This window comes from Manis pentadactyla, chromosome 1, assembly GCF_030020395.1.
Source record: "Manis pentadactyla isolate mManPen7 chromosome 1, mManPen7.hap1, whole genome shotgun sequence".
NCBI lineage: Eukaryota > Metazoa > Chordata > Mammalia > Pholidota > Manidae > Manis > Manis pentadactyla.
This window is the reverse complement of record NC_080019.1, coordinates 204,895,255-204,913,071: the sequence shown is the minus strand read 5'-3', so window position 1 is coordinate 204,913,071 and position 17,817 is coordinate 204,895,255. Positions and strand designations below refer to the sequence as shown.

At 40.2% G+C, this 17,817-nt stretch overlaps 1 protein-coding gene across 6 annotated transcripts in view; it reads left to right on the top strand.

The window, feature by feature from the left end:
- The window catches only part of ATG7 (autophagy related 7), a 241,262-nt gene that overhangs the window by 40,497 nt on the left and 182,948 nt on the right, over nt 1–17,817 (top strand). For all 6 annotated transcript variants that reach the window (XM_057506593.1, XM_057506592.1, XM_057506587.1 and 3 more), the window contains exons 10-15: nt 2,227–2,317; nt 3,091–3,235; nt 6,263–6,421; nt 12,510–12,704; nt 13,894–14,094; nt 15,343–15,458. In XM_057506593.1, the coding sequence (XP_057362576.1) occupies nt 2,227–2,317; nt 3,091–3,235; nt 6,263–6,421; nt 12,510–12,704; nt 13,894–14,094; nt 15,343–15,458 (907 nt within the window). The remainder of the gene's footprint in view (nt 1–2,226; nt 2,318–3,090; nt 3,236–6,262; nt 6,422–12,509; nt 12,705–13,893; nt 14,095–15,342; nt 15,459–17,817) is intronic.

Here is a 17,817-nt window from a genome sequence, read left to right as displayed (position 1 = left end):
AGGCCCCCTCTTCACTGCTGACACAAAGAAGGACTCCAGCATCTGGCTGAAGGAAGCAGCCAGTGCTGCTGAGACCAGGAGCCTCTTTTTGACCCAGTCTTTGATGTGCTCCTGCTGGTGGCCCAACAATGGTGGGAAAACAGGACCTAATTTTTACCCGAAAGTATTTTCCCTTTAATTTGGGGTATGTCTTACGGATGCAGATATAATAGATTAAACATTATTGCCATATCTAGTATTTTTTTTCATCATCAATACATTTAAAGTCCATCCAGTTTTCTTAGAGGGGCTGGAACATTTTGAATACAGAGATGTTTTCATTTGAAAGGAAATTTTGTTTTTGTCTTACCATTTCTTACCTGTAACAGGAGAAAGCTTATTAGCCCAGGGTGATTAACTATTGTACTAGGTTGTGGTTCTGAAGTTCTTGTCAAGTTTCTGTGCTTTGCAGTAGAGAAGCATTTTTTATTTGATCTAAGAATAGTAAGGAAATCAAACAAATATGAATTAGTAACAGATTTGAACTCTTTTTCCCAGAAAAAGAATTTTGAAGCCTTAACCTTTTTAAGAACTCAGATATATTACATCAGTTTTAATTTTTCATGACATTAAAAAAAAAAGGCCACACCAGAGTGTCCAAGTTAAAAAGGGAAGGGACATTTGTTTTATGGCTTCTTGCTGTGAATGATACCCATAGCCAAACTGGGGCCCAACTGCTTTGGAGGATAATGACTTTTTCCCCATGATTTTCCATTGGTCATTGTGCCCAAGAAAGAAAAGATCATGCAAAAGAAACCTACATCTTCTAGGTCCCGTAATTTTATTGAGCAACACTGTTTTAAAAAAACAAAGGTCCAAAACTAAAAAGTTCCCAAGGAAAGGAAAATATCTCGAGATGTTGGTAGCAACCTAAAAGTAGGAGAATGGCCAAAGAACACCAGTGTACAATTAGAAACAAACATTAAGATACCTCCCAATAGTCCTGTACCTCTTCAATTAAGTCAAGGAATTTCTTCCTTCAGTTTCTGTTACCTAAGGCAGGTGTTGGAGGCTGCTGGAAGGACAGATGGTAGCTGAGTGAATTCCCTGCTCAGAAGCAGAGGTTTTATTGTGAATTTCAGTGATTCAGTGAGAAAGGGAGAGTGACAGAGGTCTGAGGTGTGGGGAGTATAAGAGAGTTCATGGCCTCTTAGGTTACCACGAAGGAAACCAGGTTTCCACTGAGATGAGGAAGGTAGCAGGAGTGTTCTGTAAAGCAACGGGGACTTTTTAAGAGAATTTTGCAATAGTAGAGCCAAGCAGCATTTCCTGAATGTGTCCTGTTAGACTGTGATTGCTGTTCCAGGGTGAAGGAGGGAGGTAGGGAGAGCCAGGCTGTTTGGGAAACACAAAGCCAAATCATATAAAGTCGTTCCTTTACTGCAGCTTCTCAAAGCTTTAATCTCCCTCACGTGCAATGTGAATCTGCAAGTTCGGGTGGTGGTAGGGGGTGGATATAGAACATAGATATGGGTCTAGAAGTATTTCCCAAGTCTGTTAGCCACAGGATGCTTATCCTCTCAGAGCATCACACAGGGCACACTTTGAGAACTGCTGGGACTGGAGTTACAGAGGCACGTGCAGCAGAGGTTCAAGGAGGTCAGCAGAGAAGAGATAGGTCAGGGACGGGGAAAGCTTGAATGGGTAAGGATGAGCTTAAAGGAGATGGCAGCTTGGCAGAGGGACAGCCCCCTTGGACTGAATGTGGGTAGGTGCACAGTGATGGGAGTTGAGAGGCTGAGCAGACGGACAGGTAAGGATGAGGAACGGAAGGGATGCACTGAATGTAGAGGTTCAAATCCCCATGGCAATCAGCAAAAGGTGTGCTGCAGTCACACTGGTTTGTGTTCCTTAGAGAGAGAGCCCAACACCAGGGCCATGCCTCAGATAGGACAGTATTCTGAGCAGCTTCCAGTGACTGCAGAAGTTGAGGTAACTCGGACCAGAGCCTAGGTCTAGTTGAGAAGCCCCTCTGCAAGAGGACTATGCCTGGGTATTATGGTCCCTAAACAAGATTCCCTGCAGGCCAGGAAGATGCAGGCAAGCAGATGCAAATTCCTGCCCTCCAGCTTCTTCAGAAAGAAGTGACCTAGAAACTTCCCAGTGTGTGGGGCCATCTTACTGCTTGCTTGTTGTGTTTGCATCCTTCCCTCCTTCATTAAGCTAACTGTTTTTGTTTGCCTTAAGATTGCCCCAAAGCAGTCGGATGGGAAAAGAACCAGAAAGGAGGCATGGGACCGAGAATGGTGAATCTCAGTGAATGTATGGACCCTAAAAGGTATATTTGAGAAGCCGTTATCTCCAGGGGGGCTTTTTGTAACCAGGACACCCCCCTTCCAGGTCTTGTCAGGCCCACTGCATTTTGCCCATCCAATGAAGGGGGTGCCATTCACATTGACAATGAATGTTATTCTGCTGTTTGCTGCCTGACTCTTAATTTAAGTTTGGTTGTGAGAATTAATATTAATGATGGATATCCCAAAGGGCCCACATCATCTGTTCTTTAGAGATTCTAAATTTTGTTCTTGCTTTGAGCTCAGATTCTCAGACTTTTATATCTACACCAACTTTTAGGCCTCTATTTGTTGCCCTTTAATTTTGCCCTATTTGCCTGCCATGAAGGACATTATAAGAAATATCTCATGGAAACCAGTATTGTGTTTAAGATATGATACAAGTGTACCCTTTATTGAGGGGAAATGGAAGAAATTTCTGTTTTCAGTATTAAGACAAACTTTTCTCCTAGCAGCTGGTTTATTCATAGAGGTAAGTCTTATAACTGGTCGTGCTTCGCTTTTCACCTTGACTGCTAGGAGCTGAGTCTCAAATCTGCGGCCTATCACTGGCAATTGCAGAGGACTGCAGTGGCATGCATTCTGTGCAGTAACATTTCTCTTTTCCTGTGTTCTTTCAGGCTTCATCTTACTTTCCCTCAGATCTGGATTTCCATAGTATTTGCTTCTCACTTTCTTAGGCAGCTATTTTCCATCTTTTCAGGACAAGATTAGGGCATAAATGAGTGACTGAGTAAATAATTCTCTCATTTTCTAGGTTAGCTGAGTCATCAGTGGATTTAAATCTCAAATTGATGTGTTGGAGATTGGTTCCTACTTTGGACTTAGACAAAGTTGTATCTGCCAAATGTCTGCTGCTCGGAGCTGGCACCTTGGGTTGTAATGTAGCCAGGACATTGATGGTAAGTTTGTCGGGGCTGAATGTACCTCTGAAGCTGTGGCTTCTCTTGTTACTTTACTGTTCCTGATTGCCTTCCATTTCTCAGGTTCCCTTTCTCCTCTGTCCCTCCCTCTCCCACTTCTTTTTTCTTTCCTCACTATCTTTTTAATTATGTGAGGAGTACACACTTCTATTACTAGGTAGAAAGAGGAAGTCTCCGTCCATCCACATCCCAGGTCCCATTTCCCAGAATTAATGAGATATCTTAGATTTGTAGGCAATATATCTGCCCTGAAGTTTTTGTGGGCATATACAAATATAGAGACATTTGTCGTTTATTTATATTTATAAAAGTTGGATTATTTACAAAAATTAGTAAGTTTTTATTCTTAATAGAAAAGTAATTGTGACTTCTCTTTCTGTGTATTCTGTATTATGTGTGGGTAGTATTTGTTGTATGACTGTGTCCTCAATTTATTTAATCAATTTCAGCGTATTTTTTTGGGATGCTGTTGAGGTGAACATTCTTACACTTTTATAATTTATATCCATGGGATTATTTCTTTAGGAAAAAAGCCCAGTAGAATTATTATGCTAAAGAGAATGTACTTTATATATATTTATTTTTCAAACTACATTACCTTCCAAAAATGTTATACTAGTCTGTACTCCTAGAGACGCATAAGAAATACAGCTTTTAATTTGCATTTCTGTTATTAATGAGGGTGTCTTTAATTTTGTTTCTTTTGTGAGTTTTATTTCTTCTGTTCATCTAAATTTTAAAATTAATTGACATAAAGTACATATGGTATTTTCTTACTGTCTTTTAAATCTTCTCTGTCTCCTTAATCTTTCTTCATTCCTAATGCTGTACACCTATGTCCTCTCCTTTTTTTTTTTTTTTTCAGTTCAGACTTACCAGAGAGGCTTGTCTGTTGTTATCAGTCTTCTTGGAGAACTAAATCCTTGCTTTATTTATTAACTCTATAATTTTTGTTTTTGTTTTGCTTTTTTTTCAGATTAATATCTACATGTAACTTTATTAAGTTCTTCCTCTTTTATAAAATATCTTTTAGTGTTCTTTCCTCAGCTTTCAGAATCAGGTGCTGCTTAGGTTTTCTTAATATTTTTTAAAACTATAAAGTCAGTGTAGACTCATTATAGAAAATATGTAAAGGGTGAAAGTTATAAAACAGGAAAAGAAGAGACCTGTTTTCCTACCACTTTATCACTTATTTCCTTACAATGTTTGTTTAATATATATTTTAAAATCTTATTTGAAATATAATAATGTCTCTTGTGTTTATCAGTTAACATAGGATATGCTTTCCCATGTCATTAAAAATGATGCCTATAAAGCCTTTTTAATGGCTGTGGAAAATAGGCTGTCTTATATGAAAAAACATAGTTTACTGAGACATTCCCTTGATGTTAGTCATTAACATTGTTAACCTGTATTTTACAACTATAAATTATGTAGTAGAGAACATCTTTGTGATTGTGTTTTTGTCAGTATTTCAGATTATTTCCTAGGATAGATTGTTGGAAGTAAGTCAAAGGATATGAACGTTTAACGATTCTAGAAACATATTGCCAAATTACCTTCCAGAAAATTAGTAAAATAGTTTTTTCATCACCACATACTACCAGCATTGAGTATTATAATTTTCTTTAATTTTTGAAGATTAGCCATTTAAATTGTATAGCATTCCAGGAAGCCAAAATTAAGTGTAAAAATCTGCATCCCACCTGCATGTGACTGACCCATGGCTTGCTTGTAATTTCTTTGGATTTCTCCCCACTGCCCAGTATGTTCCCAGACTGCCTTCCTTGCTGTCCACTCAGCATTGTTTTAAATAATGCAAAAATACTTCAGACAGTAGCATCCCCAAACCAAGCCCAAGTGGCTTTGGGTATTCCATGCCTTTATTACCCCTCCATGGTAGCTTGCTTAGTCGTGAAAGTCATTTACAAAGCTGGGTAATGAGACCAGAGTTCTCAGTGGGCTTCAAAACAAACAACCTAAACCAGCTTTTTGAAAAGCTGGGTTCAGCCTATCTTCTCAATCCTGAAAACACATCTTAGATTCTTGTTGACTCCCCTCCTGGAACTCTCAGTCTACTTGAACTTCAAAGTCCCTAATGGAAGAATATGGAAATAAGAGAGAGAGCAGAATGTTAGTTTTGTAGCCAGTCATGGCAGGGCTTCTCTCAGGTCACCATCCCTATTTATGACCTGCTAAGATGCACACCCCATCTTACTCCACAAAAGGTAGGTCTCTTCATTTGGGTGCAGCTCTGGGGATCTCATTCCCTCCCCATGAGGTCTATGACCTTAGGTGGATTGCTTACCTTTCTGGGCTTCACTTACCATATCTGAAAAATAAAGTAATTGGACTAATGGTTTTAGAGATCCCATCTGACTTTAAAATTGTGTAGGTCTAATTGTGTGGACTTTATAGGAGATGCAACTGCAGTGTATGAAATCATGAAAACTATTTCTGAAAATATGGAATTGTCCCCTACATTCCAGGCCTTTGCCTCTTGAAGAAATAGTCCAGACTCTTCTACAATGTTCTGTACCAAGAGATAACTAGTAAGCTATTTTTCTGAGGAGTTAATTCAGGCTTTAAGTGAGTTTTAAGATGAGTTGTTACTTATACTTAAGTATTTATTAAGGGAAAGCAAGGACATTTGAGGCCATTGTTAATCCTTTTAAGACAGCAACATAGATGATTCTTACGGGACTCACCTCCAAATCTTTCTCTGGTGCCACTGTCAAAAGTAATGAATTATTAGTCAGACCCACTTTGACATTTCTTAGTCTCATTAGTACAAGAAATCAGGCACTGGGTATATAATTATTTTGTCTTTTAAGGGAAGCTGACATTCTGTTTATCAAAAACTGAATTTCCACAATTCGATTTTTGAAATTTCCTCTATTTTGAGGTTCCCACGTTGGTACAAAGCAAAACTGCTTTTAGAGATTTTGAGAGAAACCCTGTGAAATATTCATCAGAAACGTGCCACAATCTCCTGTTTCTGTGCAGGGATGGGGTGTCAGACACATCACATTTGTGGACAATGCCAAAATCTCCTACTCCAATCCTGTGCGGCAGCCTCTCTATGAATTTGAAGATTGCCTCGCTGGTGGTAAGCCCAAGGCCCTGGCTGCAGCAGACCGGCTCCAGAAGATATTTCCCGGAGTGGTATGTTGGTGTTGTTTGGGAATGTCAGAGCTTTTCTCCTACATCTTTCAGTGTTTAAGTCTTGGGGACCGGGACCCTGTGGTATTGGTGAGAGAAAGTCACTTACTACCAGACCTTCATCATGTGGCCAAATCTCTTTCCCTCCTCTCAGAGGTGGGGATTCAAAACAAAACGAAACTCTTTCATATATTATTGTGAAAATAAAATGAAGAAGGTATGAAAAAAAGGTTTTGTAAGTTGCAAGGCATTACCTGAATGAAGTTGAGGCATCTTGGGATATGCACATTTTTACATGCTGTCTTGTTCCAAAGGAATTTGTGGTGGCTCAGATGTAGGATATTATTTTTCCTTCATCACCAGAATACTCAGTAGTTGGTTAGTATAGATTTATGGAATTAAATTGAATGTAAGTCTGTGTAGAAGAAAGATCTAGCTAAATGTCTAGCTTTTTACTCTAGCTGCTGCTCATTTTTGAATTGCATCATTTACTTTAAAAACATCAGATAATAAGAGACAAGCATTCAGCTCACTTGATTCAAAACCTTGCCAGTTTTGGTGAGGTCATCCTGCAAAGGAGATTCATCTGGCAGAAGTTAGATGGGTGTCCCCGAAGTAATTGCTTATACTTAAAGTGTCACATGAGACTCTCAACCCTAGCTAGCTTTCTCAATGCTTCTCTGTTTACTCATTTGGTATCAGATTCACTCATTTTAGAAGTTTTTGCTTTAGAAGCAACTTTGACGGTTTTGTCCATTTCAGCTGTTAACCTGAGGAATGTCACTTACTGGGTTTAACTCACCAGTTTTCATTGAGCATCCACTGTGTATCACCTAGGTGCTGATGCCAGAGGAAGTAAGTTACAATCCTGTCACTGAGGAGGCATATTAATTAGGTTTCTGCCATGACAGTATTGCATATCACACAATCCCAGTATCTCAGTGGCTTACAATGATAAACATTTATTTCGTGCTCACAGGTCTGCCAGTTAGCTGTGGCTTTACTGTGCTAGGCTTGACTCCAGGCTTTCAGTCAGGTTCCAGTTTGTTCTACATGTCATTATTTCAGAAATCTGAGCTCAGGGAGCTTCAGTCATCTGGGTTATGCTGTTCTTACAGGAGAAGGTGGAAGTGTAAAAGAGTTGGTGAAAACTTCCCCCTCTCAGGTCTCAGCTCAACAACGGCACACTGCAATGTTCTCTGTCTCTATGCCAGAGCAAGTCATAGGGTCAAGCCCAAAGTCACTGGGGTTCATCATTGTGCTCTGCCTTCCTAGTGGGAGGTCCTGCAAAGTCATAGGAGAAAGACATACAATCCTGTTAGAGGGAGGCAATGCATATTTAGGAACATAATCCAGTTTGTCACTGGAGAATATTATGAACTACGCTTGGGGCCCAGACAGACCTGGCTTTGAATCTGAGCTCTGTCACTTACTAGTTGCCTGAAAGTTTTGCTTGTCTAAATTCTAAACACTGTCTGTGACCTAATGCAATTCCCTCAATTTATTTGATGTTATTCTATTACTTATTCATTAAATATTTAAGGCTTCCTGTGTGGTAGGGACTGGGGAATAAGACAAAGTTCCATCTCCCTTGCATGGAGCTTATAGTATCGTGGGGGACATGGTCAATAACAACCAATTTCATAAATGATTAAAATTATAATAAGTGGATGAAAGAGGAGCTCAGTAGCCATGAGAATGTTCAACAGGTAGGCCTGACCTAGACTTGGCTTCCTTGAGGAAGCTAAGTCCTGAAGGATGATGGGAGTTAGCTAGACTAAGGCTGGCAGAGCTCTCTGTGAAAATACCTGAGGTGGGAATCAGTGTGGTACTTCTGTGGAACTGAAAGAAAACCAGGAGATCAAGGGAGACAGACAACAGGCTGGGGTGGAACAAGGGCCAGATCATGCTGGCTCTTAGAAGTCAAGTTCACCTTCTCTTGAATTCATCAGCCCACCATTTTTCCCTATTGAATTATGTAGCCCTTGAGGCCAGGAGTCAGGTCTCATATTTTTATCCTTACTGCCTTAGAAATAATAATAGATAATTTATAGAACCCATCAAAGTACTAGTATAACTCATCAACTTCATGAAAAGTGTTTGTGAAACTATTTCAATTATTGGTTAGCCAGGCTTATGGAATTTTCTTTGTATGTTCAATTTGGTGTATTTTTCTCATCAACAAATACTTATCCATCACCTTCCTAACACCAAATGACAGACAAAAGGTTAGTCCTGCATGAACAAGATGGGAAAAGAGTTGCTCTGCTACAGACACCGTGCCTAATCCTGAGGCTGAACTGATTGGGTAGGAAGAAAGTGACCTTTAATAAGTCAAATAACTATTTGAGGCCACCATTTTTTTTTAAAGGCAAGGCAATAAAATGTAGGATTATGGACCCACACTAGGGGTTTAAAAACCCTGCTGTGGGTATCTGCATCCTACCCTGAGGAGTAACTAATATTGGACTAGCTCTCCTGCCATAAACAATTATGCATCTGGTTGAAATACATCAAATGACTCTTCAGACAATGAGCAATAGATAATGAAAGACTGTGGTCCTAGATAGAAGGGAAAGAAAGAATTTTGTCCCAACGCATTGCCTGGAGGCACTTTCTGGCCCATACCGGAGCCCATGGGGAGCCCAGGGCTTAATCTTAATGTCCTTAATCTTAATGAGCTGAGGCAATTGAGATCAGCAGGACAAAGTATCAGGCATATGACAGCAGTGCAGAGGAGTTCCAGAAAATTTTCTGGGCAGCATCTTGAGTGTTGCACTGAATATCAAGCTGTACATGCTCAGGACATGACTACAAGGCTGGGCAGAAAGCACCACCATCCTGCCGTGAGCAGAATGGAGATTCCAGAGTTCCCACAGGCTGGGGGCATCAGAATCCCAGCTCTGCAGGGTGGAGAGACGTTGCTGAATACTTTGAGCCATTAGGTGACACCCCACCAGGCCTGAGAACTGAACATAAAAGGTAAAACTACAAAGCTTCTAGGAGAGAGCAGCTTAGTGATCTTGCAACAGTCAAAGATTTCTTAGCACCCAGGAAATAAATACAGAGCATGAGGGAAAAAATTGATAAAGTCTAAAACTTCTGTTTCTCAAAACATGCTTTAAAAGATTGAGAAGGCTGGCCAAAACCAAGAAAATACTCACTGTGTGTATATTTGGCAAACAGCTTTTACCCAGAACATGTGAACAACTCCTACCACTCAATAAGAAGAAGACAAACCGTTTTTTTTTAAGGGGCAAGAGACTTGTCTAGGCACTTATTTCATAGTGAAGATCTGAAAATGGCCAGCAAACACATGAAAATGCCCAGCATCGATAGTCACCAGGGAAATATGAATTATAATCATAAAGATATGTCACTGCCTACCTAACGAAATGGGTAAAAGTTTAAACCCTGACAGTGCCAAATGTCAGGCTGCGGAGCAACCAGAACTCTCATGGTTTGCTGGTAAAACAACTCCTTTGTAATTCAGGCTGGCAGTTTCTCAAGAAACTAAAACACCTAATGACCCAGATATCGCACTCCTAGGTATTTACCTAAGAAAAATGAAAGCATATATACACTAAAAGACTTACACAAGAATGTGCATAGCAGCTTTACTCAGAAGAGCCAAAATTTAGAAATAACCCAAATAGCCATCACCAAGAAAGTGAATGGACTAAATCGAGGTATTTCCACACAACAAAAAGAAACACTATTGATATTTAACAATGTGGCTGAACCTCAGTAGCATTGTGCTGAGAGAAGCCAAACACAACACGGATATACAGTAGGATACTGTGTATATGAGGCTTTAGAACAGGCAAAACTAATCTAGGGTTTAAAAGGTCAGAACAGTGGTGGTCCCAGTGGGGGCAGGGAGCGCTGGGGATTGACTGGGAAGGGGACAACAGCTCATTCTAGGGTATTGGGACAACAGCTCATTCTGGGGTAATGGAGATGGTCTGTATCTTGATAGGCATATGCAGTGGTTAATCTGCAGTTTGTTGAAACACATTCAGCTGTGCATTTCAGATCTGTGTATTTTATTTCTGTAAATCCTCCCTTACCCTGACTACACATCTGGGGACTTTTAGAAAATATTTGTGGCTGGGCCCACTCTCACAGATTCCAATTTAAATGGTTTGGGGAAAAGCCTGGGTATTAGGAATTTTTAAAACTCACTAGGTGGTTCTAAAGTGCAGCCAGGGTTGAAAACTACCGCATTGAAACTTGCTGAATCGAAGCCTCAGGCACGTGATCTCAGTGGTGGGCCAGGAGCCAGTCTGAAGTAGGCTTACTAGCTGAAATGTCTGCAAGCGAGAATCATTTAGGGTAGTGAAATAGGTGTGGGTAAGGATCTGTATTATTCAAAAGGTCTGCTATTGTAATATCTTGGTATTGTAACGGGGTAACTACACTTACTATAGCAAGCATCTACTAATGTATATAATTATCGAGTCACTATGTTGTACATCTGAAACCAATATAATATTGTCTATCAACTTTATTCCAATCAAAAAAGCAAACAAAAAATACCCCACAACAGGTCAGAATTGTTATTGAATAATTATACTTTAATCTTGGTTAAATAATACCTTTTTGGATCAAACTTCTGCTGCTTAAAATGCTTTGTCAAGTGTAATAAGACAGTAAGGTAGTATTACTAATGTTATTACTACTACTACTGTGGCTGTTGCTTTTCTTACTGTTTATTACAGTATTTTGTACCCAGTAGATACACAATACTTAATAAAGGAACAAATGAACAAATGAATTGTCTTTGTGGTGTTCTCCTTGTTAAAATGGGCCCATTTTGAACCTTTCTTTTCTCTGAAGTCCTTTCTGACATCTTCCAGCTTTGCTTACAACTTTTTTTTTATTGTTTTAAAAATGGTCGCTGTGTGACTACTGCCCCTTTCTTAAGATTTGGTTTAAAGTTTAAGATAAAGAGAACGTAGCTGCAATATACAAAATAGATTTTCCTTTGTGAAAGGTCCTTCTTATTTAACTCTGCCCCTTGAGCTATTTTTCCAGTAGGTGAGGGGTTTTGGCAAATGAAAGAAAAAGCTCCTGTTTTCACATACTTCCCTCAGGCCGGCCCTATGCAGGGAATTAAGAGTGCAGTCTCTGATTCTAGAACACTTTGTTTTCTGTGGAAAGTTAATGTCCCTGGCTTCACTGGCATCCATACATGACTTACTGAATCTGCCAAGATACTGTGGGCCAGCAGGGAGCAAGTGGAAAATTCCAGAGCTTTCTAACGCCCCCGTGAAAACTCCCGACCCTGCGCTTGAGGAGAACCCAGGTTACCAAGCAGCTTCTACTTTTGGACAGGGAATAAAGCTTTGCTTCAGTAGCACTCTGCTGTCATCCAGCCCTCCACCCCTCAGCCCCCAAACAAATATCTACACAATCCTAAGTAGATTTTCTGGATGAAAGTTAGCAAGTATAATTTTTTGGCTTTGAGGGTTTAAATAAATAAATATATATATATATATATATATATATATATATATATATATATATATATATATATATATACCCCTAGGAAGATTAAAGCAAGACTATCAAATTATTCTAATCTTACATGAATCTATTGAATGAAATGTCTTTTGTTATAAGACAGTTTGGAGATGTGTACCTAAGGAAATAGAGGGAAGGGCAATTTAGGAACAAGAAGGGAGTGACAGCTTGTCTGGACAAGAGGGACTTGGTTAGGCAGAGGGCATCTTGATAAAGTTTCTTGGCCTCAAATATGGGAAAGAGCCAAAGACACAGTTTTCTATGGTGTTTTTCTTAATAAATGGAAAGTGCCCCCCCTCCCACTTTGGAACTAGCATACTAATGGCTCTGTTCGCTGCTTTATCCAGGCTTAGGCATGCTGGGGTGACAGGACAAGGTGGTCTAGATGCAGAGGGGATGAAGGTGTGGAGCACACGAGTAGCAAAAGGAAAAAGCATAATCATGCAGAGAAGCTTCTCGTTGTAAGTGGCCACACACATGTGCTTGCAGCTCTGGAGACCCTTGGGCTCTGAGATACTGCCTCATCCTTTGCTTCAGACACCCGTATATGTGTGTGTTTCCCTAGAACACCAGGGGATTCAGCATGAACATCGCCATGCCTGGACATCCAGTGAACTTCTCCACTGCCACCCTGGAGCAAGCCCACAGGGATGTGGAGCGGCTGGAGCAGCTCATCGAAAGCCACGATGTTGTTTTCCTGTTGATGGACACCAGGGAGAGCCGGTGGCTGCCCACTGTCATTGCTGCAAGCAAGAGAAAGGTAGAATGGGGGTTTCTGGGGCTCTTGTCTCTGGTTGTAGCTTAATGCACCATGACCCTAGAAGAAGAAGTGTACCCAGTTCACCATCCCTCCAGGAGAGGGGTGTGCTTCGTGTCACCTTGTGACCCCGTGCCAAAGGGCTTCTACTGCAGACTCGACTTCTCCTCACACACCATCATCCAGTAGAGTAGTTATCCTTTACTGTTTGATTTTCATAACAACCCTTTGCAGTACTTCCATGAGAATGTAAGCTCCCCGAGGACAAGGACTATCTCCTGCTTTGCTGGTTGCTCAGGGACAACCTCAAGGCCCGACAGTACTGAATGGCAAAATAAGTCACAGTATCTGCACATGATGTAATAGTATGCATCCATCTGCAGTTATGTCTTCAAAAATTTTAATAACATGCAAAATACCACCTTATGTTAAATAAGCACGATATAATATTGTATCTTTAATATCAAGTATATTTAAGTATACATATGAACACTTGTACCTGTGTCTGTTTATGGGAGACAAGACAAAGGGAGAGAAAGGGAGAAAACTGCAGAAAGAAATACCCCAAACTGTTCATAGTAAATGTTCAAGCTGTGAGATTATGAGTGATGTTTGTTTTCTTTATAGTTTGCTTTGTTTTCCCATCTTTTTGTATAACCAGAAATTTGAGAGAATAAGATAAATTATAGCTAAGTTCTTATAATAGAAATGAAAAAAGCTTTCTTTAAAAATCTATGTGGAGGATGAATTGTATAGTGTGTGAATTATATCTCAATAAAGCTGTTAGGAAAAAATATCCATGTGAACACGACAGATGATAGCATGATGGTAGAAAGAGTGGGTTTGAGATCTATCCAGGCTTGGTTCTCTACACCTACCTCATGCCAGCTAAGTGACCTTGGCCAGGTTATAGAAGGAACCCTCTCTGACTTTGAATATCCTCATCTCTAAATAAGAAATGTTTGCTAGGAGTTTTAAATGGAACTAAATGAGATAATTTATGTTAATCACTCACCAAGCCTTTTGCACTTAAGCCCTCAAAATTGGGTAGCTTTTAGCTTCTAGAATCTAATTATACTCATATGCAAATACTTTTAAAGTAAGTTTAAAAAGTTGACCAGATAGGAAATTAACCATGCTTTAAAATGTAAGTGTCTCTTAACTCTAGTCTTTTATTCCTTGAAACCCACAGCTGGTCATCAATGCTGCCTTGGGATTTGACACATTTGTTGTCATGAGACATGGTCTGAAGAAACCTAAACAGCAGGGAGCTGGGGACTTGTGTTCCAGCCACCCTGTGGCACCTGCTGACCTAGGCTCTTCGCTTTTTGCCAACATCCCTGGCTACAAACTGGGCTGTTATTTCTGCAATGATGTCGTGGCTCCGGGAGATGTAAGTGAATTTCTTTGTGGCTCCAAATATTTCCTATAACCATCTTGCCCATTAGGGCACATATCCAGCTCTTTACTTTATGACTGTTTAATACTGTTCTTTAACAAGGAGAACAATTCTCTAATTTGGAAGGTTGCATTATCCCCCTATGAGCCTTGACTGGCATCATCAACTGTTTATAGCTGTTTCCTGTTCACCAATATAAACACAGCCACAAACCATTTTTTTTTAGAAAGCCAGCAAGGATATTTCAGAACAGACTGATCCCTGGCAGACTCAGCACAGTCTCCTGGGCTTATCTTAGTGAAGAGAGCATTAAATCAGGAGTGTGAGACCCAGATTCCAACCTGGGCTCAGACCTTGCCTCACAGGGCAATTCCAGGTAAGTCTCTCGTGCTTCCTGTGCTTCTGCAGCCTGGGCTGAGGCCCATAACGTTGGCAGATTCAGCAAGTGAAAGTACAGGGTTCCGTGTCCTCCCAGTATAAAGGAAAAAATAATTCTCTTACGTGAAGAAGGATGGCTGTGATCTCCATCCGGGTGTTATAATATACCACTCATCCTGATATTTTGTTATCACCAGCAAGTAGGATCTGGGTAAAGTCACATCTGTTCATAAGGCAAAACTTTTCAGACTCAAGATCATCCCTGACAACCCTTTGACTTGCTGAGAGTTGGAGGATTAGAATTTCTTTGGTTGGATTAATGAAGGCTTGTGTTTGGAGCCCTGTTGTAGCAAAAAATACTCGTATTTCAGCCCGGGGACCACACTCATAGTGGCTCAGTGCCCACACTGTGGGAGGAACTGAGGGCTACAGGTGTAGCCAACTACCGTCCGCCTCACAGGCACACTGAGGCCTTGGCTCAGTGAGAATGGCAGGCCAGAGTCATTTGCACTATCCAAATCATTATTTCTGTCTCTGCTACCCAGTGCAGAAGGTTGAACTGAGTCATTTAAAAGAGCACATGATGTAACTCCATACATGAGGCAGCTAGGCACCCCCAATCTTTAATTTGTTTACAACTGTGAATCCTTTTAGCATATGACCTCATTTAATTACCTAAATTTGATATTTTGTTTTTTCTTGGTACTTGCAAGAAATCGTATTGCTAGAGGCTAAATGTTCTTTGTCAAGAGTGGGTGCCTGGTTATGTCCTACAGTTTTATCACAGAGGGGTTTCATGCTGCAGAGAGCTGGAGTTGAGTGGACTAAAACTGTGAACACACATTAGTGATTGTTTCCCTGTAGTCAACCAGAGACCGGACCCTGGACCAGCAGTGCACTGTGAGTCGTCCAGGACTGGCCATGATTGCAGGAGCCCTGGCCGTGGAACTAATGGTTTCTGTTTTGCAGCATCCAGAAGGGTGAGTTTGCTGTTTAAAAGTGGCTTTGTAAACAAAGAAAGCTTTTGTGTCTCCCTTGGCCTTTTCTCAGTGTCACTCTTCTGAAAATTGTGTTGCTATTTCTATTCTCATAAAAAAAAAGACTGAAAAACCAGGTCTGATTATTTGGCCTGGGAGAACTTGTCTTGCAATCTTTGGGGCTACATCTCTGCTTCCTTCTGGAATTAAATCTAGAGTTATTTGGTAAGTGATGATAGGAAGAATAAAAACATTGGTAAGAGCCTTAGGACCTTCCTGCTTTTATTCTGTTGGTAAGTTTTGATCTCCTTAGCCCTGAACATGTCTAGGGCAATACATGAATCACATAAGGTAGAAATTGTGTTTAGCTGTGTGTATAGCCAAACAGAGCTTTATTTTTATTATGTAGCAAGAAGCCCAGAGGCAGGCAGTTTAGGGCAGGTACTAAGGCTCCTTTATGCCATCAGGAACTTGGGTTCATTTTTATCATCAGCCACTCAGCTTTCTCCCGTAGGGTTGTCACCTTGCGGTCACAGGATGACTGCTCTAATGCCAATATTGCTTCTATGTTACACTTAGAAAGAAACCAATGACCAAAGGATAGAAGTGGTGTTCAGCTAAGGCTTCCCTCTTTCGAAGAGCTTTCCTGGGAGACTCATCCATTGATTCTAACTCCTACATCATGGTCACTCTTAGCTGCATGGAGGACTGACAAATACAGTTCTTTGGCTGGGCACATGCCTGGCTGAATAAAACTGAATGGATGTTGGCTAGGCAACAAGAGTCTGCACACTCATTTTTAAAAATTATGTATGTATGTAAAACCCAGAAGGTATCATTATTGTTAAACAGTTGGTATTCATTTAGTTTTGTTAACATTCTCCTTTTTTTGTTTCATTTCTTTATGTATATTTAAGCTTCCAGCCGAGGACATTTTTCTCCTGCCCAAAGGCCCTTTATTATTTCCTTTAGAAATGCTAGTGACAAAGAAATTTCAGTTTCTGTTTGCCTGAAATGTCTTTGTTTTATCTTCATGTTTGAAAGACGTTTTTGCTGCATGTAGAATTCTAGTTTGATGATAATTCTCTTTCAGCACTTTAAGAGTATAATCTGTTGTCTCTGGCTGCCTTGATGTTTGTTGAGGAGTTGGGTGTTTTATCTCATTGCTTCTTCTTTGATAAATTTTTTTTCTCCCTCTTCCCCTGCCCCCAGTTGCTTTTAAGGTTATCTCATTGCCTTTGGTTTTTGCAAGTTGGACTGTGATACACCTACCTCTGTATTTATTCTGATTGTGATTGCGATAGTGCTTCTTCAATCCATGGCTTGACATTTTTCATCTGCTGTGGAAAATTCTCAGCCATTATTTCTTAAAATATTGATTCTGCCCCTTTCTATCTTCTTCCTTTTTAGTCTCCAATTGCATGTCAGATCAACCTATGCTCTTTTCTATATTTTCTATCATTTTGTCTTTCCTCACTTCTGTCTGCCTATTTGCTTTCAACATGTCTTCCAGTTTACCAATTCTTTCTTCTTCTCTGTCTAATACATGTGAACCATCCATTGAGCTTTTCACTGTTATATGTTTTAGTTCTGAGATGCCCATTTGATTTTATTTTTTGTACATCTACTATTCTCTGATGAAATCATGATTTTGGTCTTTATCATTCCTTGAAAACATTTCATCATGTTTTTCTTTTATGTCCTTATCAGATATCTCCATTATATGGATGTCCTTTGAGTCTGTTCCTATTATCTGTTGTTTTTTTTGGGTTATGTATTGTCTCCTCATATATCTGTTTTGGGTTCTTTTAAACAACTCCCTTTATGATGGAAAACACAAACATATATATGTGAAAGAAAGATATACATAAAATAATAATCCCCATAAAGCTGGTGAGTGGTAAAGCTGGGCTTTAGCTCAGCCAGTTTGGCTCCAAACTCTGTTTTTAAGCACTCTGCTGTGCTGTTTATAAAACAGGCAGGGAAGAATTGAATTTTTGAAAGATTTATTTTTCCAATTCTCAGAAGCTAACATGAATATTGTATTTATTGTATGACTCAGAGTTTTTCTGTGCAGTTGAAAAGATGACCTCTGTGCAACATTGGTAGCATATGTAACTAGTCTAGCTACTCCAGAGTGAGATGAAAATCAGCAGCTTTTTTGTTTTCCTCTCTTCTCGGCCATTCCGCTCGGCTCTCCCTGCCCTCTAAGTTTAATGTGTATCTGGGATAAAGCCTTGGAGAGAGCTGATTCTGTGGTTCCTTGACGTTGAGCCCTCTGTCACCCACCTTTGCCCTGGTCATTGGCTGAAACCAGGGCCCGTGTCATGTGACCCCTGTGCCATGAGTAGGCACCACACGT